The sequence below is a fragment of the Anarhichas minor genome, unplaced genomic scaffold (genome assembly GCF_050575085.1).
Source record: "Anarhichas minor isolate MPS153535 unplaced genomic scaffold, ASM5057508v1 ptg000058l, whole genome shotgun sequence".
NCBI lineage: Eukaryota > Metazoa > Chordata > Actinopteri > Perciformes > Anarhichadidae > Anarhichas > Anarhichas minor.
The window spans coordinates 3,387,943-3,411,709 of record NW_027466504.1 but is presented as its reverse complement, the minus strand read 5'-3'; the positions used below and the strand labels follow the sequence as shown (position 1 = coordinate 3,411,709).

The following is a 23,767-nucleotide window of genomic DNA, read 5'->3' as shown; positions in this document are numbered from 1 at the left end:
CCGTGCTAAATTTAATGGAAAAAAAAAAAAAGGGGGAAGATGAAAAAGGAAAAAGGAAAAGGAATAGTTTAGAATAGCTTCATGGTAACGAATAAGGTGTGCTAAATAGTATCGTGCAAGATTAATGAAGAGGGGCCCTCAACTTCTTAACGGTAAGACACATGCATATTAGTCACCGCGTAACGATGGCTCTGACATAGTCCGGAATTAAGTTAGAAAAACAAAAAGGGGAGAAACCTGGATCCAGGTAATTTGAATAAATAAATGTAAAAGGTTAAAGGAAAGAGTGATAAGGAAATAAAGGAAATGATCATATGATTGAGCCGCAAATCAGATAGGTAGAGCCCTCAAGTGTAGGTGCATTAGTACGGGCCGCATTAAAACCTGAAACAACATCTTATGGTCAGTTTAATAACTGGAGAGTGTAAATTCACAAATTCGATTGACTGTTACCACTCTGACATTGGTTGACGAACGGTGTCTGATGCAGCCTCTCATCGAATATTTACACCTCAGAGGTAGCATAAATTTTATAAGAAAAAAGGAAATATAGCGGCAAAAAGCATGCTGGGTGAATGAAGTGCTGAAAAAAAAAATAAATGTGTGTGCGTGTGTTTACTTTGGGATTGAGCAGACAGAGGGGAGAATGGGTGTGCGTCGAAGTGCTGAAAATGTGTGTGTTTACTTTGGGATTGAGCAGACAGAGGGGAGAATGGGTGTGCGTCGAAGTGCTGAAAATGTGTGTGTGTGAATCTTAGTTGCTGATGTGTTCCAGATGTGGGCCATAAAAATGCATAGGATGAGAATGGATGCATTGAAAGAAAGAAAAACATATTATGATTGAATAAACGTACATAGGTGGTGATTTTAGAACGGGACATTTAATAATTTGGAAGGACAGATATGTGGCCCGATATATTTCATAAAACCATGAGCTTCGTTTAAGGAGACGTATTGAATTGAATGATGTATTTCATAAAACAATGAGCTTCGTTTGAGAAGACTAATGAATTGAACGAGTCAGTAAATAAAACATGAGCTCTTCTTAAAAGGGACGTAAAATAACAAATGAGCTGTTAAATGCACAATGAACTTCGTTTAAGAAGGGTAGAATTTGACACCCCCCCCCCCCCCCCCCCCCCTCCCTCGTCTCAAAACTCCCTCCCAGATGGAGGTCGAAAGGTGGTGATAAAACGCTCTTGGGAGATACAGTGAATTTCTTTGCCATTTGAACTGTTTAGGTTCAGTGGGAGTTCACTAAATGCTACAATGTTTAGATAAAGGGGTCAAGTTAGGAATAATATTTATGTAGGCTGTTAACGGGACCGAAGGATTTCATAAGAGACTAAATCATTGCCTGTTTCTTGTCTGTTATGTCATTTACGGTGAATGAGAATTGACAAGGGGAGGCAAGGAAGTGGACCGGCACATCACGGAGTGTGGCTGGCTGACGTCAAAGGGGAGGCTTACGTTTCAATCTACTAAAGGCCGGTACAAATTTATCTACAGACTCTTTAGCAAAGACTCTTTAGCAGTCGTAGGTAATATTGAGGGTACACATATAAACCTGCTTTCATTTATAAGCCTAAGAGGATACTGACCTGATCCTATACACATGAAAGAATACATGCTCTATGCAGATAGGAGAAATAAATAAATAAATAAATAAATAGAAAACTTGGCAACTGATTGACCAGTTAATGCATTTAATTAATTAATGGCATATGATTGTTTGGTCTAACCTCTGCTGACAATTGCAGATGTCCATTTTTGTTATTGTGCGTGGTTAGTTCGGATCTGTGCTGTGGTGTACATCAATATGGTGACTGTCTGACGATTTGAGCTGAATATTGATTGATTGATTGGTTATTTGAAAGGGGGAAGTAATCTAAATAGCCTTGAATAGTCTTAATTGTAGCAATTAATTCTTAAAGTACAAATAACGGAAAATAAGAGGAAGTCATCATAATGGGGAAAAAGAATACTAAAAATCCAAAGGTAATCACTCCTGTTGAAGTGGTACAGAAGAATAATCCTCTAATTAGAGGCATTGCAAACATTGCAAAAATATCGGAAAAATGGCAAAAACGCTGGCCTGAAATTGACCAACCATGGCCAGTGGAGGGGACTCTTAACCCAGATGTAATTAAAATAATGCTGGTACTTGTATCCACATACAAGGCAGAGCAAAAGAAGGAAAAAAAAAAGAGGAGAAAACGCAAGGAGAAGAGGCAAGTGGAGCTTGGCATTCTCCAGTTGTTTGAAAAAGAGAGGACAGAGAGCAAATGAAGAGGGAACGTACAGAGAAGGAGCAGAAAGAAAAGTAGAAGAGAGAGAAAGCACAAAAGACAGGGAGAGAAGAGAGTATGAGAAAGAGAGAAAAGAGAGAGAGCTGAAAGAGAGGGATAGAAGGATAGAGAGAGCAAAGTGAAAGGGAGAGGGAGAAGGAGAGAACAGATAAAGAGAGAGAAAAGAGAGAAAGGGAGTGTATAGGAAAAAGGATGAAATGCCAAACGAGAGTGTTCACCAATTATTGAGGACAACAGAGACTGAAGCTTCTACAGTATGTTGGATCGGAAATCTTAATGAAGATTTTCTTGAGCCAGTTAAGTTGTGGGAAAAGTTTATCATCGTAAATATGCCCGACGCGAAGCTTCCAGAGTATCCATTTCACTGCACGCTCAAGTATTTCAAAAAAGATGCTCAAGGATACGCAGAAGAATGGTTGAGTCAACAACCAAAACAAGTTCAACTAAATTCGGGCTGTATAATTTTGGGACCACAAGGAGCAGCTATGAAGATACACAGAAATGACTATTTGGACAAAGAGTTTGATATCGAGAAGAGTGTGCCACATGTGACCTTGTGGGTGTGTGAAGAACATACGCCGAAGCAAGTGGGAGAAATGATGGAGGAGGCTGAGAAGGCGGCAGATGAGAGCGAGAGAGGGATGAAGGTTATTGAGAACCGAGCAAGTAAGGATGAGGAGAAGATGGAGATTCAGGAGATACCGCTGAAGGAGGCTAAACACATCGCCGAGGAGGCCGACCGTAAATACGAGGAGGTTGCCCGTAAACTGGTGATCCTGGAGGGAGAGCTGGAGAGAGCTGAGGAGAGGACCGAACTCTCAGAATGTAAAGCCGGGGACCTGGAGGAGGAGCTGAAAAATGTGACCAATAACCTGAAGTCCTTAGAAGCCCAGTCTGAGAAGTACTCCGAAAAAGAAGACAAGTACGAAGAGGAGATCAAAGTTCTGACTGACAAACTGAAGGAGGCTATTCGCAAGGCTCCAAAACCCAGAACAGTTCGAGAGATGATGACATTTCTTGGTATTGCAGGATATTCTTCAGCATGGGTTGAGGATTATGCTAGCTTGACAGGGCCATTGAGAGCTATGATTAAAGATACTGGGAATGCTAAGCTACACTGTAATCTGACCTGGACACACGATGGCCTTTTGGCAGTTGAAAAAAAAAAAAAAAAAAAAAAGGCCAAGTTCTTATGTAGAGAGGTCATAAGCAGGTGGGGACTTCCAGATCGAATATCCTCAGACAATGGGAAAGAGTTTGTGGATAAGACGGTGAAATTGATTTTGCAAAAACTTGGAATTAAACAACGGCTTGGTGCAGTCTAGCATCTGCAAAGTCAAGGGATGGGCGAAAGAATGAATGGTGTTCTGATGAATGTTACAACAGTGACGACATCTGTGGCACCTACGACATTTGTAAACATAACGCGGACATCTAATATGATACGGACATGGATGAGGATGACGCAATAAAGATCGAAGTGGTGGAGGAATATCCATTTTGAATATCTCATGATTATAATCCCATTATTTACCTCTGTTATTGCTTGCGTAGTTTGTAGTGTTGATTTTGTTTTGCTCTTTCGAGACTTTATTTAGTCTCGAAGGGGGGGGTATGGAAACAAATGAACAAAATGATTAATGGACATTATGAGGTATAATCTCACATTTTACTTATAGAAGTGTTATTATTCGGTGTTTGATGTTTTAATGTGTATCTGTTCTGTATGCAAAAGATACTGGCCTTCTTTTCTTTCATTCTAGAACATATTGGGGGAAGACCACTGTGAGGGTGGTGGATTGTCAGGGACTCCGATGGGCTGAATTGATTCAGACACTTCAAACATGAAAACATGAATATCTGAAGGACTCTGAACGTGGACTGGCGATACAACATCCAGATTCAAGACATCTTCGATACTACACCTGAGTCACGGCTGCTGAGAAAACTGCAGCGTTATACAGTCTTATGTCTTCACTGAAATGTTACATTAGTATTATTAAAAATGAATTTTCGTCTTTGTATATTAAATGCTTGGGAAATGATGGTTTCTAAATATAATGGGACCTCGGATGTTTTCTTTTTCTCGATGTTTAGGGACAGTGGGGTAGGCAGGAAAAGGTCCATAGAAAGGTGCGATGGGTCGACCAGCCTGACTTTGGACATTGTTTTGTTTTGATTTGCTGAGTGTTCCATATGTATTTGCTTAAGTCATTTCCTTACACAAATTGCTAAATTTCTCATTTCAGTGTTTTGGAGTATTACTTATGGTTGCCTTGGCAGAGGGACCGTGAGAGAATTTTCCTGTTTACATTGTTTAATGGATATTTCAAGAAAAATTTGCTGCCTAACAGGTTTTTCACTCTCACTTTTTTATATACTCCGTAGGCCTATCGTTGCTTTAAGGTTAAAAAAGGGTTGTTAATTTTGTCATGATCATACACTTGTATGTCTCTTCTGTTATTTTTTCGAGACTTTGTTAAGTCTCGAAGGGGGGAATATGTGGTATATTTTCAGGCCTTGCACGATACAGCGAAGACCCCAAGTGTAGTTGTATTAGATGAAAACCAGATGTGCAGGAGACCAGGGGCAGAAGGGTGGATGTGCAGAATGAGGGGGGCCACATACATTCTCTCATTGTTCCGCCCTGTATGTTGCATGACATGTACCCTATATAAAGATGAAGCGAGCGCCCTAGAAGGGGGGACTTTCGGATTCGACTTGAGACCTCCGGACGATCTAGACGTCCGTAATGGCATGTGTTGCTTGTTTGTAATAAACTTGATTATACCAGCAAGAACAGTGTCCACGGAGCATCCTTCATCATCACTTCAGCAGACCTGTCGCATGTAAGATACTACAAATGCCAAATCCAATTCTCATATGTACTATCCCAAAAGGGCACCAGCAGCCTCTGATGTGTGCAGCTGTAATCTGTGTGGGGCTGAAACACTTTTTAAAAAGCCAATAGTGTCAGAGACAAAGGACATGACCGGATATGCAGCAATAGCAACACCAGCATTATCAGTGTGGGGGAGTATGTGCTACATGTAGCAATGCTAGTTTAACTACTTTCCCAATAGCGGGTGGATATAACTATTTTTAAAAACATGTAATGTTTCCAGATAGGCTGCTAAGTAGCTTGTTATGGATTTCGTTGTAGTTCTTTAGTATTTCTTTGTCGTTGTTTTGCGTTTCTTTGTATTCATTTTTGTGTTTCTTTTTAGTAGTTTTGCATTTTTTTTTGTGGCTGTTTTGTGTTTCTTTGAATTTGTTTTATATTTCTTTGGAGTAGTGTTGCATTTCTTTGTGGCGGTTTTGTGTTTCTTTGTAGTTTTGAGATTCTTGGAATGTCTTTGTGGTCATTTAGTGTCCCTTTGTTGTTGTTTTGTGTCTCTCTCTGGTTAGTTTTCACCTTTAATGGCTGTTTTTTTATCTCTGTGTGGTCGTTCTGTGTCCCTGTGATTGTTTTTTTTTCTATGTGGCCATTTTGTGTCTTTCTGTGGTTGTTCTTTTTTTGTATTTGTATGTGCCTCTTTGCATCTCTTTGTGATCATTTTCAGTCTCTTTGAGTCTCTTTGTAGTCATCTTGTGTTGATTAGGAGTTGTTTTGTGTCTCTTTATGCTCAGTTTGCATCTTTTAGTAGTTGTTGGTCATTTTGTGCCTCTTTGTGGTCATTTAGCGTCTGTTTGTGGTTGTTTTGTGTCCCTTTGTAGACATTTAGACTTTATGACAAGAAATAATAAGTCACTTCAAAAAGCTCTGGACCAGGGGCCACCTGACCACTTAGACCTGAGCCCTGGCCTCTTCAGTAATCCATACATGCTAAACTCTGCCGTTATGCTGCTGAGCCCCAACATTTCAAACACTTACTACTAACTAAGGATTCTTTAAATGTGCTTCCAGTGGTGACATTGTGTCAGCAGGAGCCACAGTTAACGCTTCCCTGATCAGCAGGATAATACAGGAGGTGAACCAGGGCTGCCTCCTTTAGAGGCCACTCCCACAAAGAATCTTGCAATTCAATCATGTCGGTGTTAAAACAGCTTAAAGAAATTCAGACAATTTCTCAGTTCCCTTTTTGGATATCAGCAGACGGAATCACTGTAGATTTTTCCATTATCTGTCAACGCAATACCTTAATGGGGTCGATACAGTCGCGTTTCTGGTTAAAATAATACCTTTGACCATTTGGTTGAACGCTGAACAATATCAGCCCGAGTGAGAAAGGCCATGAAGAGTAAAATTGCTTATTCTGTGTTCCCAGCAACCTGACAGTGTACTGAATTTATCCTCTGCTTCTAAAAATGAAAGCTCTAAAAGAAAAATACTTTTTTTGTGCCTCCTTTCTTACCAGACAGACTGGAAGAAAATGCAATACCGACTTTCTCTCACCGCCTCCCCTGTTTATCAATTCCTCTCTTTCTTTTCCTGCTTGTGGCTCTTTTTTTTGGGGGGGGGGGGGGGGTAACCATGTCCCCCCCCCCCCCCCCCCCCCCCTGCATATGCTAACGAAGGAAGCAAAATCTCACCCTCCCTCGATTCATCTCTCAGACACACCAAGCTGCTACTGCTTACTTACTACTTATACTTTTCTTCGTGAATACACCCTCAGCTGGCTCGCAGCCCAGCCTCTTTCTTTGTGTGCAACACAGGGTTGGACTCGGAAACAAAATGCTCTATACCTCGCGCTGGCTGTGCAGTGACATTGATGGCTGCAGCTCTGCCAGCGCATTTGTCGACGGGCAAAGTCTCTCGAGCGTGCCCAGCAACCAAACAAACTGCTGTTTGACTAACCTTGAATTACTGGCAATATCTGGGCGCAATTAGCATAACAGAGGAGATCTTCTCTGTATAAACACAATGTCAATGTAAAGTCTGAATGCCGTGCGTGCCTGAGATGTAAACTAAAAGTTGGTGTATCATTTAGTCAGTTGCCGATCCGTTTGCTCAATGACATTTTGGTTCTGGGACAAGAAAGGAGAAAGCTAACCAGGCGGTAATCTCTGGTTCTGATAGGTAAAGCCAATGCATAAGTGTCTTAAACATTCATTCTCTCTAATGGCCATCAGGGGACGACTCCTCTGGTTGCAAAAAGAAGTCAGGTTGTATGGAAGTCTATGAGAAAATTACTCTACTTCTCTCTTGATTTATGAAACATTGAGAAACTCTATTTGAGTAGACTGTTCGTCATTGTGCTGAAGGAAACCCATGGGGTAACAGAAGCCTGTTACACTAGAGCCCAACGTGGGGCGAGCACATGGAGGATGACGGGCAACAATCAGAGATGCCGACACAGCCGATCATTGCGCTGGGGCAGATGCTGGGTGGGATTGCGGCCATGCAGACAGACCAGGCGGAGATGAACAGGCAGTTCCTGGGGGCGCTCCAGGCCCAGGCAGAGATGCAGGCCCACGCCCTAGAACAGCTCGCAGCATGGACAGCTGCAGCTCCGCCAGTGCCGGGCCCCTCTATGTTGACAGGGGTGGTCTTGCACAAGATGACTGCAGCAGACTACGTGCAGTCATTCTTGGACACATTCAAGGCAATGGCATGTGGCTGGCCTGCGGCGGAGTTGGCGGTCTGGCTCTTGCCTCTTCTGGCTGGGGAGGCGCAGACAGCGGCCCTAAGGCTGCCCCCAGCAGCCAGGCACAGTTACGCGGACGTGCGTAAAGCCATTGTAGATCGGCTGGGGGTGTCTCCAGAGGACCGGCCCTTCGCTTACGCACAGCGGCTGAAGGACGCCGCAACCAGATGGCTGCAACCAGGGGCCCCAGGAGGCACGCAGGAGGTGGTAAGGAAGGTGATCCTGGAGCAATTTGTGGGGGGGCTGCCAACCCGAACATCGGCATGGGTCCGCTACCACCGCCCTACGGCACTGGGGACCGCCATCACCCTGGCAGAGGACCACCTGGCAGTTCATCTCAGTGGTCAGGGGGACAGTGGTCGCCCGCTGGCTTTAGCCGGGCCGGTGGCCGCCCCTCGGAGGAAGCTACATCCGCAGCTCCTGGCGCGGCCCCTACCAGCTCCCCTATTGACACCCCTCCTTCAGTTCCCCAATCCATCGACCCCAGCAAACTCCGGCACTCTTCCCAACCTAATGGGGTCCCTCAAACATCAGGGCAGGAGTGTTGGAGGTGTGGGCAGCCCGGACACTTCCTCCGCTGATGGAGGTGGGCCAGGTGATTCAGGTTGCCGGCCCTCCGACACCCTCCCCCGGTGTAGGGGCGACGTACTGCGTTCCGGTAAGAATCCAGGGGGGTGTACATCAGGCAATGGTGGATACTGGCTGTACACAGTCTATGATTCACCCGAGCCTGGTTCGGCCCGCGGCATTGATGGAGGCATTATGGGTGAAAAGTAGGTGTGTGCATGGGGATGTTCATGAGTATCCCATAGTGTCAGTAGAAATTAGATACAGGGGAAAAAAACATAGTGTAAAGGTTGCGGTTAGCTCCTGCCTTACGCACCCACCAATCTTGGGAACAGATAAGCCGGGGTTTAATAAGTTAATGGGGCAGGGTGTGAGAGTGTCGCGCAGGCTCTGTTTCAGGTCATCTCCCGAGTCAGAATTCTGAAAGATTCTGACTGACCAGGGCACCTCGTTCATGTCACGTACACTGAGGGAACTTTACGGATTACTGGCATTAAATGTATTCGGACCAGTGTGTACCACCCACAGACCGACGGTCTGGTAGAGCGTCTGAATAAGACTTTGAAGTCTATGATCTGTAAATTTATTCACGAAGATGAACGCAGTTGGGATAAATGGCTTGATCCTCTGTTGTTTGCAGTGCAGGACGTCCCCCAGGCCTCCACGGGATTTTCTCCCTTTGAGCTGCTGTTTGGCAGGAAACCACGGGGGGTGCTCGAGCTGATTAAAGAAAACTGGGAGGAAGGTCCGAGCGCCGGTAAAAGTGAAATTCAATACGTCCTGGACCTGCGAGCAAAACTCCACACACTGGATCGGATGTCACGCAAGAATTTGCTCCAGGCCCAGGAACGTCAACAACGGCTGTACAACAGAGACAATTCACACCGGGAGAAAAGGTACTTGTATTGCTTCCTTCTTCCAGCTCTAGACTCCTCACCAACTGTTTGAGTGTACTGTTCGTCATTGTGCTGAGGGAAACCCACGAGGTAACAGAAGCCTGTTACAGTCGCTATTTAATAACTTGTGTGTTAATAATTTCTTCTACTTACTTCCTTGTTAGTCACATCGTACGAATAGACGAACCCACAAGGGGCTTAGTACAATAGACTGTATACAGTATAAGATGTGAATATAGTCATTGTGACATTACCCATTGGTTTGTGGACTGCCGTTTTGAAGCCTTGAGTTGGTGATTTCGCCATCACCATCTCGAAATACGGCCGTCGCCATGTTGTTTTTTGTTGCAACCAATGAACAGAAGTTACCATATTTGGAATGCGGAGAAGTGACGTAGAGACGCCATACGGCTCTGGTAGCGGCAGCGACCTGTAAATCACAGTAAGCCCGCTCTAAAGCATACTATGCTTTATGGTCTATTTGACCATAATTTACTAAATGAACACCACACTGTATTGAAGAAGACTTGAAACTAGAGATTGAGACCATAAACTCATGTTTAGAATGTTTACTGAGGTAATAAATTAAGTGAGAAGTAGAGTCATTTTCTCATAGACTTCCATACAATCGGACTAATTTTTGCCACCAGGAGGAGTCGCCCCCTGCTGGTCAGTACAGATAACACAAGTTTTAAGACACTTCCGCTTCACTCGGCAGAACCGGAGGTTGCCTGGCTGAGTACAACACAGGGCCTGTCACTCACAGTTACGTTGCTGCAGAGGTTTTTGGTTGTGTTTGAAGAGTCGGCATGAGAAGCGTGAAGCTGGCCTGACTCATTTGCTTCTACAGATTTGATCCACACTGGTGGCTACTTAGTAAAGGCCTCTTTTAGAATGCGCCTGGCTAAAGATAAAACTCTGGTGGGGACACATATTTTAAGCCAGGAGGGTTCTGGGGGAGCACCCCCAGAAAATGTTAAGGCGTCAAACACTTAATTTCCTGCATTCTGGTGATTTTTTTCTGTAACAATTGATGGCGTCTTTATTTTTGTCAAGGAAAACACTAAATTCAGGCGCCATGTGACAATTCAAATTATAAAAATATAATGGAACATAATGCAGTAACGCTCTCAAGCATTCTTGATATGTTCCGTGCCCCAATCCTCTTGTCTCTTGTTTACTACTTCTGAAAGAGTCCGTGCATCGCAAACTATAGTGTAATATATATCACCTATCACCTTACAGCTGTCTGTATGTCTCACCCGGTCTTCTCTACCAAGTGCACTGAGACCTCGGAGTAATCCATCTTCACTCCCGACACCTGCCATTCTGTCTGAGCTGTAAAGCCGCTCAGGGGGTCCGACTTATCAGTTTAATATTCTAATTCAAATATTAAACTAGAAGGCTTTTTTTTCATTTAAAATTTGAATAATGACACCGAACTGGGCGTCTTCTATTTCAACTGCACACTATGAGATGATTGCCATGGGAAAACTGAATCAATGGATTCCATTACTCCACTACTTATTATTTTTATAATATATATATATATATATATATACTGTAACTTGAAGGATATACATTTTGCTGCACTTAAACTGTTTCTTTTTAACATCCCAAATATCTATATAATCTACATTTGATGGTATGAAATTGATCAAGGAATTGTTGGATGTATTGATTAAACAAACATGGGCCCGTGGCTGGTCCTCATTTGCCACCAGTTCATCTTTCCAGCCATTGCGGACAAACGATTTATCATGGGGGCGGCTTTCGCGCCCCTAGCCTTTAGTGTCTGTAAACAGGTCAGTGTGGACGGCGGCCTCATCTGTTACACTGACACTTAGTCGCTAGCCGCGCGCCAGACTGTCGGCCTGAGGGATCAGCTGCTAGCGTGCTGCTACTTAAGAAGCTCCGGGGGAATAGCAAATAGGTGGGGGAAATGGGACAGAATGTGAAAGTTGGAGTAGAAGTGAGCGTGGAGTGGTTGGAAGGAAGTTGCCGGAACACAAGTTTTTCAGCAGTGCTTTGCGTCACACACACACACACACACACACACACACACACACACACACACACACACACACACACACACACACACACACAGCTGATTTAAGATCGGCTAGATGTCCTAATTGCCGAAGCAGGGAGAATTTTTATTTTTTTTTTTCATGAGCTGTAATCTGTGCTGATTGCTGATTGTTAATCCTAAACGACTTGACGAGCTTCCCAGATCGCGACACTCGTTTGTGATGATTTCTGCATGATGATAATGGTTTAGGACAGGTGTCGCTTAGTAGAGCAAAGACTCTTGCTTTCTTCTTCCCTCCTTATCGTCCCAAAGCCATAACTCATATGGTTGTCAGAATCAGTCAGCAACAAGTTGAATTTATTCTAAAATACGAGTAACTCTTACTCATGTTTTTAACTTATTTAATGTCTCTTTTTAATATGTCAGTTAATACTGTCATCGTTTGATGACAATGGGACCGATCTATTCATTTAATTTTTGATTTTTCTATTTAATTCCTGTTTAAGTCTTGATCAGTGTGTTGCAGGATTAACAGGTTATGCGCTTGAATTGTAATTCCTGTTCATTTTGAATATTTTTTTTACCAAGTTTAGCCTAATACATTTATTTTAGTATTCAAGAGAAACCATAATCATATTCTGGGTTAATTAATAATGACGTCACAATCTGAATTTCAAAACGTATACAGACGCATTCTGCCAGTAGAAATGATCCTGCGCTTATAAACAGAACACAGTTTGTTAAAGAGGTAAGAGACTACACAGAGAAACACCTCTACACTGATGATTACTGTGTGTCTTTATTAGTTACAAGTATTATTAGTTACTATTATTAAGTACAGTGATCATGTGAACAGACACAAACTTATCAAAAGTCTCTCCAGCTGTTAAAGCCGACTGACAGCTGATCCAGATGTGATCAGCTGATCCTCCGTCATCAGAAACAGACGTCGCTTCACGTGACGCAATGAAGGAAAGGACGTCTCATGTCTCTTAAAACATATTTCCTCGTTTCCTCTCTCCCACCAGGGAGGCATGGAGGAAATCATGCCTCCCTGGTGGGAGGGACTAAGACGCAAGGAAAGGACCCAAGTGAGGGAAACGGGGATGCAATTAAGACTTGAGAAGTACCCGAAAGCTGGCCGGTGAGCTACTAAGGAAGCCGGAGCGCTCTCTATTGACGTCATGCCGCATAGAACACTGGGTAATGCAGTCCCCACAGCTCCAACTGGAGCCATTCTTTCCACCTGCAGCTACAATTTCTCCTCAGCTAAGGAATCAAATCCTCGCTGGTGAAAATTCTGCTGCGTTCAACTCGTCTCGTGTCAAGAAATGAATAAACCATAAACCTGTCAAAGTCTCAGATTTGGAAAGAACTAGTAGAATATCCAATCATTGTTTAGTTAATAATTGAATTACTGGTCTAGTTCAAAGTTTTCTTCCAAAAGTATCCATGTCTGTAAAAACCTTTATCTGCTCTGAAGAACCAGAAATAGTGGACAAGTATTGGTCAAAGTCAGTGGCGGGCCGTGCATTTTATACCTGGGCCTTCACTGCTGTCCTGCAGCTGAAATACCAGCTAATAACCACATGATGGCACCACAGCTATTATTCATTTTTAAGGCTGTAACTATGTACATCTTCGTATCAAACCGTTCGGTACAAGTTGTTTGAATAACGCTAGAGCATTTAGAAAATGCAAAAGCCTAAATTCAGGAAAATATAATGTTCTCAGCTGGTCTGGCTGTGGGATCCGACATCATTCCTTAATGACAAGCCACGACCCAAAGAGAGTATCATAGGATTTTACTTTCACAACTTGAACATAGTACGTACTGCTCTGCAATGTCTTTCCTCGTCTCAGCCCCCTCTGTCATGGTACATCTCACTCGGGTCAGAATGCCCATATTTGATTGGCTGAGCTGCATCACGTGATGTGATTCACTACCCGACTAAGCCTCTGCTATTAAGTTTCGTTTCACGATAGTCACGTGCTCGCCCACTGACCAATCACAGCACACTCTGCACCTCGCGGCAGAGCTACACATGGACACTGAGCGGCATGTAATGCTGAAGTCATTATAGGCCGGCGCACAGGCTCTGATACGTCAAATAATACGCCCAACATGTCAAACTAAAGATCTGATTGGTTGAACACTATGACAATCAACAATATCGTCCCCATTCACTTAAACTGCACTGGATGCACCTGAGACTCTGCAGGCCTCTGGCTCTGTTCTTACCTAGAGACACAGAGGTGAAATCTGATTGGATAAAAGCTCTACTTAAAACAAGCTGCACTGCAAGCAGAGCAACTGAGGAAGACAGTAGCTGGTCAATGAGAAAATAAGATAATGGGAAAAATATTTTTATAAATTATAATACATGTAGTGTATTTAAGAAAAATTATTAAATTATAAAATTGTGGTGTGCTGTGTGGACCACATGGGGAAGACCTCAACAGCATGATGGACTGTATCACAGAATACATCAAATTCTGTGAACAAACCGTCATACCATCCCGGACAGTACACTGCTTCCCCAACAACAAGCCATGGATCACCAGTGACCTGAAAGCTCTTCTTAACAAGAAGAAAGCAGCTTTCAAGTCGGGGGACAGGGACGAGCTCAGGAGAGTCCAGCGCGACCTGAAGATGAAGATCAGAGAGTGCAAGGACACATACAGGAGGAAGCTGGAGGCCAAACTCCAGCAGAACAACGTGAAGGAGGTGTGGACTGGAATGAAGCAGATAACCGGCTTCAAGGTTGGAGGGAGACAACCAGGGGGCTCCCTGGAGAGGGCCAACGAGCTAAACTCTTTCTTCAATAGGTTTAGCTCAGAGCCCTCATCTGTCTCCTCCACACACCACACCTCCCAAACACCTCCCCCTCTGTCCCCCCTGGTGTGCTGCATGGACTCAGAGCTCTCCACTTCAAAGGGCTCTGCCACCACCGACACTATGACCCCCCTCCCCCCCTCTCTGTGACGACTGGCCAGGTGAGAAAACAGCTGGAGCGACTCCATCAAGGAAAGGCTGCGGGACCTGATGGCATCAGCCCCAGGGTCCTGAAAACCTGCGCCATCCAGCTGTCTAATGTCCTTCAACACCTCTTCAACCTGAGCCTGAAGCAGGAGGAAGTCCCGGTGCTGTGGAAGACGTCGTGCCTGGTTCCCGTACCAAAGAAGACGACATCATCTAGCCTCAATGACTACCGACCAGTTGCCCTCACATCTCATGTGATGAAGGTGCTGGAGAGACTGGTCTTGGCCCACCTTCGACCGCAGGTGAAATCCTCACTGGACCCTCTGCAATTTGCATATCAGCCTCATGTGGGGGTGGACGACGCCATCATCTACCTGCTGCAACGAGCTCAGTCGCACCTGGATGGAACCGGTGGCTCTGTGAGAATCACTTTCTTTGATTTCTCCAGTGCATTCAACACCATCCAACCAGTGTTGCTGAGTGAGAAGCTGCGGGTGGTGGGGGTTAACGCATCCACCATCTCCTGGATCACTGACTACCTCACAGGCAGACCACAGTTTGTCCGACTAGGCTGTGTGCTGTCTGATACGGTGGTCAGTGATACTGGAGCCCCACAGGGAACTGTCCTGTCTCCCTTCCTGTTCACCTTGTACACCACTGACTTCCAGTACAACTCAGGGTCATGGCATCTGCAGAAGTTCTCTGATGACTCTGCAGTGGTTGGGTGTATAAGGGACGGACGGGAGGGGGAGTACAGGACAGTAGTGGTTGACTTTGTAGAGTGGGCCGGTAGAAATCACCTGCGGCTGAACGTGGCCAAGACCAGAGAGATGGTGGTCGACTTCAGGAGGAAGACGACGGCTCCACAACCGGTGAAAGTTCTGGGAGAGGACGTGGACATGGTGGAGGAGTACAAGTACCTGGGTGTCTCCATCGACAACAGGCTGAACTGGAAGACCAACATCAACGCTGTGTACAAGAAGGGGATGAGTCGACTCTTCTTCTTGAGGAAACTTCGATCCTTCAACATGTGCAGCAAGATGTTGGAGATGTTCTACCAGTCTGTTGTGGCCAGTGCACTGTACTTCGCCGTAGTCTGCTGGGGGAGCAGCATTGGAGCCGAAGACACCAACAGACTTAATAAACTGATTAAGAAGGCCGGCTCCATCATTGGCTGCAAACAAGACTATCTGGAAGAGGTGGTGGAGAGGAGGACACTGAAGAAACTATTGTCCATATTGGATAACCCGGACCACCCTCTCCACCACCTACTGCAGGGACAGCGGAGCACTTTCTCCAACAGACTGATTCAGCTCCGCTGTCACAAGGACCGATACAGGAAAACATTCCTGCCCTCTGCCATTAGACTCTATAATAAATCACCTCTGGCCAAATCAAACACAAGACTATAACAATGCTACACTGTTGTTGCTGCTGCTGGTGATCTTGTGCACTACTGTTTTGTTTATTTTTTCCTACTTAGTTAATTTAATACGATTCTACTTAGTGTATACACTGTGCATTTGTATTACTTTATCTTCTTAAATCTAATAGGTCCTGCTCGGTTATTTTATTTTATTATATTGTATATATTGTGCATTTTACACACTTAATATTTTTATTCTATTGTGTAACCCTGTTTGCTGCTGCCACAGACAAATTTCCCCTTGGGGATGAATAAAGTACTATTCTATTCTATTCTATAAAATAGATATAGCTTTGTGATTCTGTTTAGGCCAGCAGAGAAGGCCTTGCAGGCCCTGACGGCCCGCCACTGGTCAAAGTATTGTGAAGGGCTACATGACTGGGCCTCATGGTAGTCCTCCTTCATATTCTGCATAATGCATAGGTATAGCTTTTCAAACATACTCTGAATATATAAATAAAATAAAATAAATTACAGGTCTGATGATATACTCTCAGCCCCTCATGATGATAGCGCTCCAAGTATTAATAGCTCATACCTTTATGTCATGTATTCCATCTGTCGCAATGGTACCTTTTCGGCATCAAATGCTGAGATAAACATATTTCAGTCTTTCATATCGTTGCGTTATGATTGGAACGGCATCTCGTTCTCCTACAACTATACAGAAACATCAGTTGCTCTCGTAGCTCCTTCTGTTGGTTTTGGGGGAATCTACAACGGTTTGCAGACAGCTAGCAAAAAAATGTGCTTTCATTGTGCACTGTTAAGAATCCTGGAAATCCAACCTCCTTCCATCAAATCAAGTGTTGCAGGTATCCAGTTTCATTTAAGATGTGCAGATCCCTCAGTAGGTAGCCTGCTCGGGAACTCCTTCATTCACCTCCTGTTCAACGGCTTAAAGAAGAGCATCCAGGAAGCAACGATAAGCGTCTCCCCTTGATTACCTTTAGCGCACAAACTGGTGTCTCATTAAGGCTGGGGTGTTTTGGATCATGCATAGATTCATGACTGGAGACCACGTTTTTCACTGCTTTTATGGGTTCCTCGGTGTGGTGAATTCACAACCAGCTCTGACTCTTTCGATCCTTTGCATGATCTTACTATTTCCGACATCATCATAGATGCTCACATGTACTCCATCTACCTCAAACATTTAAAAACTAACAGGGAAGGTAAAGATTTGAACGTTGTTATCTCAATAACACAGCATTCTGTCCTCTATCTTCCATAACCCGGTACCTGCAACAGCGTCCCGGTGCGATGCAAGACGAACCCTCGTTTCTGACCGACAAAGAAAAGCCACGTCAAGGTCTTGGTTTACCACCCGACTCCGTCTCCTCTGCAAACAAGGTGGACATCCTCCTCAGCTATACACCTCGCACCCCTTCCTCATCGGAGCAGCTACCTCTGCAGCCGCTCTGGTCCCAGCATCTACACTGGAAGCTATGGGTCGCTGGTCCTCAGCAGCTTACGAACGTTACGTTTGCCTGGGAGTCACAGATGTTGTTCATTCTGTACACATGACATCTATTGCACTTCCGTCCATCCTGGGAGAGGGATCCCTCCTCTGTTGCTCTCCCTAAGGTCTCTTCCTCTTTTCTCCCTGTTAAAGGTTTTTTTTGGAGAGTTTTTCCTGTTCCGATGTGAGGGTCCTGGGACAGAGGATGTCGTATGTGTACAGATTGTAAAGCCCTCTGAGGATAATTTGTGATCGTGATTTTGGGCTATAGAAAAATGTATTTAATTGAATATAATTGTAGTTCTAAAAGCTATGAGTGCAACCTGGGAGACTACCATTAGTACCCCAATGCACGATAATAAATGAAAATAATAAGTTCATAAAATGCTGCAATTGGAAGTGGTTGGCTGGGTTTCACTGGAAGATGTATGTAGTATGACCTCTTTGGGATGCATGCGTGCTCCTTTTATTCTGAACATAATGTCTGCAGAGGTCTGCAGCATGCTTGCTGCTACACATAGATTTCCATAGTCCGGCTGATGCTTCACATGGGCATCTTCCAGACTTGGCGTTGGGTTCCGTTGTTGCTCGGTGCTCCCAGTCATAGCTTGGTAGCTGCTGGCTAATCCGGGGAGCATTCAAAGAGCGGAGCCATGATTGACATGTTTAACTGTATTTCCATTTGTTGCAATAAATGGTTAAAATCTATGACGAGAGTGTTCCTGACTGAAGTAGCAGAAAGAAGAAGAAAATAATATCTGAACAGAAAAACCTAGAGGCAGAATTATTAAGTTGTGAACAGATGCACAAACATCCAACTAAAGAAAACTATGAACAAATGAGTGTTGTAAGGGCTGCTCTTAATACTTTAATCTCCCAACAAACTGAGAAAGTATCATTTTCTAAAAATCTAAGGTTTTATGAATATGGGAACAAACCAGGAAATTTACTCTCTAAACTTTTAAGGAACCATAATAGTCATAACTCTGTCTCATGTCTGAAAACCTCGAGCGGAAAACATTTTAAATCTGAGGAGATTAATGCTATATTTACTAATTATTACAAATCACTTTATACATCAGAAATACATCAAAGTGACTCTCAAATAAACAGCTTTCTAGAACATTTAAACCTCCCACAAATGAATGAACAACAACAAGAGGCTTTGAATAAGTCAATTACATTTAAAGAGATAGAGGAAGCTATAGACGACATCCCCTCTGGGAAAGATGGCTTTCCCCTAGAAATATAGCAGGTATTCAAAGACATTTTTATTCCACTCTGAAATCAAATGTACGAATATTCCTTCCTGAATCAAAAACTACCTGAATCAACACAGTCTTAATACCAAAGCCAGGTAAAAACCCAGAGGAACCTTCCTCATATAGAACAATTAGTTTGCAATGTGTGGAAAACTGAATATTGGCCAAGCTCTTAGCTAAAAGACTCGACCCCATCCTACCTACCATCATCAGGCCTGACCAAACAGGATTTGTGCAAGGTCGTCATTCCTACACTAATGTGAGGCGTCTATTGGGGGTCATTCAATATGCCAAAAACAAACCTCTAGACTCTATGGTGGTCTCCTGAGAAAGCATTTAAACGAATGGAAATATATGTTCAAGGTTTTGGAAAGTTTCTCTCTGGGTAACACATTTACAAGTTGGGTAAAATGACTGTACACCTCTCCACAAGCTATGGTTATGGCTAACGGGCTCACTTCACCCCGGTTCACTCTCGGGTGTGGCACTCGTCCAGGTTCCCTTTCTGCAGCTGATCAAAAGACAGTTTTCCCAGAGACTCAGTCATCTTCCTGCTCTCTGGACTCCAGTGTGGATCTGTCTCAGCTCCTCCATCATACTTCACCTTCTTCAGTTTGGACTGAACCGCCAGGAAGTGGATGTACATCTCAGTCAGGGTCTTGGGCATCTCTCCTCCCTCTCTGGTCTTCAACACATCCTCCAGAACTGTAGCAGTGATCCAGCAGAAGACTGGGATGTGGCACATGATGTGAAGGCTTCCAAACTAGCACACAGTCAGTGATGAATGAAGTAAAAGTGAACAATACGACATGAAGAATGAAGCTGGATTGAACAAATCCTTCATTTTATACAGTGTTCTGATGGATTTGGACATTTTTGCTTTGACATGATGTTTATGTGGTTTATTATCTAGAATCATCCAAAACTTTGATTTCTTTTTGTTAGAAAAATTCACTCGAGCCGATGTAAAAATCATCAATCATTGGACATTTATTTTTGCAAGGAGACAGAGTTAATTCACATACAGAAATGTACATCAAGACTGCTCGAAGATCTGTCTCCAAGTCTCTGGTATTTATACGAAGTAAACAACATGCAGTGGGCTGGCACAGGGTAACACACACACATTTTGCGTTTCACACAGGCGTCTACATATCTGGACACTTTAACAATTCGTTCTAGTACAAAGGTCACTTTCTCGTAAATCATGGTCGCAAATCAGCCCTGCGTAAGTATTGACGCTTTCTACAAGTTTATCATCATTCTTATTCAGGACAAACAGCTGAAGTGTTCTTTCGGCAGTCAACTGCTTCTTAATAGACTAAACAGCTGCTGGAAGATGCCTGGTGTCCCAGAGAGTTCACACAAGGACACAGGCCTTAAACACGACAGAGGACATGAGATTTTGTTAAATGTATAACATTCCTTAATCATTTAAACGCATACTAATTAGCCATTTCGATTTTTCCCAAATTCTAATAAAAATCTATGAATAAATCAATAAATCAATGAGTCAATAAATCAATAAATGAAGAAATTAATAAATGTCCAATCAAACTACTTAATAAGTGAAAGCATAAAAGCATAACATCAAAATCAATAACAATTGAATATAATCAAGAACACATGTATTTTAATGTTATATGGATTATACTTAAGAGTAACATATTGAATAAAAAGCATGTGTACTGTCTTTATCAGCTACAGGTAACACTGCAATCATCATTTTGTCTCTTCTCTCAATCTTCGACACACGAATCATCATTACTTTACAGTTCAGTGTAATCGTCACTTCCCAGCTCCTCACCATCCTGCTGGGAAATCTGTAAGTACACTGGAGTTTGTTTAGTCATGTCAACATCAATTCATCGCTGCAGTAATCTCCTCAAACATGGTATGAAAGTACAATCAAGATGAACCAAACATTTTTGCAGACCCCTCCCCTCCCTGCCAGCAGCCCGTCTTGACCCTTCTACCGTATTGTTGCCCACCAAAATAGTACTGATTCCAACCCCGAAGCAATTTGATTTCCCCTAGGGACCCCAATGTCATCTATGTACACAGACTGACTGAAACTGCCAGATGGGCTGACCTTTATGGTCGTGGTCTGTCTCTAGGAGGTTACGCAGGGAGGCGCCATCCATAGGCAATGCATAGAATGACCTCACCAACTGTGCCAAGGCACGAGTTCTGCTCCACTGCTTAGCTTACCTCCACAGAACCACTAGGTGCCAGTCCTGGGCATCGTCCATATCCATCAGCTGTCTGTGATGTTCTACATAGTTTGCTGCATCGGGTGAGAAACAGGGTGGCATTTTGTTAACAGGTGGCAACAGATGTGACACAATCGTTGCTACTAGGCAGTTTGAGGCAGTGGTGTATAGTAACGAAGTAGAAATACTTCGCTACTGTACTTAAGTCGTTTTTTTGGATATCTGTACTTTACTTTACTGTTTATATTTCTGATGACTTTTACTTTTACTTCACTACATTTTGCAAAGAAAACTGATACTTTTACTCCGATACATTTCCCCTGAAACCTTCGTTACTCGCTACAAAATCAAATCTATCTTTAGAAAAAAAATGAATCATGAGACCAAAGTCGGGGGCTGTGGTGGAACACAGACTGCAAGCAAGCAGGTTTGGCGAATCAGTGGTCCTAGCTTGCAAGTTAAATCATTGGTTAATCACGTTAATGCGCAATTGCAAACAAGTACTCTCAAAGCGGCGGTGTTTTGATTCCCAGTGATGCCCAGGATGCTAGCTAGCATGCAACTACATGAGCAGAATTCCACTCTACGATGACTGATTTCATGACGGAAGCAGAAATGGAAGCACCTGCTACTCCCGAAACAAACGACGGTGGTGACGAAGACCAACACCCGTGGATCGCTAGCGAGTTAGTGAGCTGAGGAAGTGTTGACAGTTGTGAGATTTTGTTGATTTGAGTCATCTTAGCTATAATCATTGCAGCACTAGTTGGCTAACGTTAGCTAGCCACCACACCATAGGATTGACAGCAGCCGCGAGAGCGCAGCATTAGGGTTAGCATTAGGGAAATCCTTCCCAGCTGTGCGCAAGCTGTCTGTGAAGCTGAACACACCTCTACCTGCCTCAGCGGCCTGTGAAAGGCTAGTTAGCATCGCAGGACTAGTCTTCAGCCCAAGAAGAGCGAGACTGAATTCTCGCAATTTTGAAAACCAACTTCTTTTGAAGATAAACAGGACATTTTTCAGTTTCAAGTAATGACTGGGTTGCTGCTTTAGTATTGATCATGTTTTGATATTTGAGTCATTTTGTGGATGATCAGATGGAGTTATGATGGTAGCAGTCGCCCAATTGCAGATTCAGCTTGAGCAAAACCTTTGCCTATTGTGTTCAAATCAGGCCCATAGGAGTTTACAAGGCAGGTGTCCTTTCTCAAAACACTGACCTGATGCATCAAGTGGATATTTTTTGCTGAACACAATATTATGCATTTGCCCTCTACATCCTCTAGTCGGAATGAGCATACTTATAAACGCACTGTTACAACTCCTTCATAGTGTCATATTGCTTTTCGGAGAATTATGATGATAAGTTCATAGTAGATGCAAAAGTATACTTATGTACAATATATTATGTTGAACATTGTTGCTCCTGGATGGATCACAGCCAACCCAATTATTTTCAACACAGCTCCATGTCCTTGGTCATGGTGCCACAGCACTTAAAAGAATAAACTTCATAATTCTCAAAATTCTGACCCTTTGCTTTTTTATTAACAGCATTTACTTGTACTTTTACTTTCAATACTTAAGTACATTTAATATCACAAAATTATTTTTGATACTTAAGTACACTAAATATCAGATACTTTAAGACTTTTACTCAAGTAGTATTCTAATAGATGACTTAATTTTACTGGAGTCATTTTCTAGTAAGGTATCTTTACTTTTACTCAAGTATGGCTTTTGGGTACTTTATACACCACTGGTTTGAGGAGGAGAAAACTATTTGTAAGGCACATTTGAAACCTGTTGGATCATTTTCTGGTGTCAGGCGGAACAGAATTGTTCCCAGCGTGTAATGTTTGTGTGGTTGTATTTTGTATTTATTAATTGTCAATTTTATCTCCCTAACTTCCCACCATAATATTGGACTAATTATTATTAAAGCAAAGCAAAACATAGTTCCCCTTATCCCACATAGCCCTGGCTCTCTAAATGTATCAATTTCCGCGATGTTAGTTCTACCACTGAGCCCTTTTGTTTCTTACAGACACCACTAACCCCTCTGAGCGTGTTAGTATCTTCACTGGTCAGACAAATGGCCCCAGAGGCTTTCAAATCCCTGTCCTTCCAGACTCACCCAGAGGAAACAGGTGCCCTAAGATTAAGAGTTATCAGTGCCACTATTTTGTTGCGGACAATTGGTTCACCTTTTTACAATGATCTAGGATGCTCTCTCTGCTATGCGGACAGCTGTTGGTGTGCTTAGCGGTCCCTCCCACCTCGGTGCATTCCAAGTTTTCATAACCTTGTTCATTGGACTTGTTATGAGTCCTCCTGAGTGGGAGAGACAACAATTTATTTTCTTTTTAACATTTTTCTGTATATTTCTCCCATATGTTCATCTTGTCTAACAAATGGTTTAGGCTTGGCAAGATATGTGTTCTTAATTTTAATTTAATTGTACCATTTGTTCTTTTAATCAACCCTGCTGACTGTGGGTGATAAGAGCAATGATATTTCATGTTTATTCCAAATACCTCAGCCAAATGTTTTATTACATTTTACAAAATGTGTATCATTTATCACACTAAATTATTTCTGGTATTCCAAAATGTTCTTTATATCTTTAGTCAAAGTTTTTGCTTCCGTAATAGCATCTCAATCCATTTAGAGTATCTGTCAATTATTGTCAAACAATATGTCTTCCCTTCATATTGGTTTAGTTCAATGAAATCCATGCAAATACAGTATGTTGAAATGGATTATATTTTGCACATACAGTGCATGCTAGTATATAGTAGTAACTATTAAAACAATTTGTAATAGTTTTTGAAACCATATCCTGCAAAGATCCTCTTTATCATATATACCTTCCCACCTGTTGAGACATGGTCCAACCCATGGCTCAAAAGAGCCGTATATCTATATAAGGTCTTCGGTAATATTAGTTTGCCCTCAGGTCATTCCCAGAAATGTTTATTTTGCAGTCCTGTTTTATCCAATAAGTTTTGCTAATTCAGCGTAATTAG

At 43.0% G+C, this 23,767-nt stretch overlaps 1 protein-coding gene and 1 long non-coding RNA gene across 2 annotated transcripts in view; both read left to right on the top strand.

The window, feature by feature from the left end:
* Nucleotides 1–23,767, top strand: part of LOC142932981 (uncharacterized) — a 285,143-nt gene that overhangs the window by 9,809 nt on the left and 251,567 nt on the right. The gene's annotated exons all lie outside the window — the stretch shown is intronic.
* On the top strand, nt 2,759–3,649 carry LOC142933080 (uncharacterized). The gene has a single exon (XM_076077231.1). It carries the CDS (start codon nt 2,795–2,797, stop codon nt 3,632–3,634), a length of 840 nt encoding a protein of 279 aa, XP_075933346.1. The 5' UTR covers nt 2,759–2,794; the 3' UTR covers nt 3,635–3,649.

Coding starts and splice junctions, on each gene's coding strand:
- LOC142933080 (XM_076077231.1), top strand. CDS start 2,795: ATGAAGATACACAGAAATGACTATTTGGACAAAGAGTTTGATATCGAG.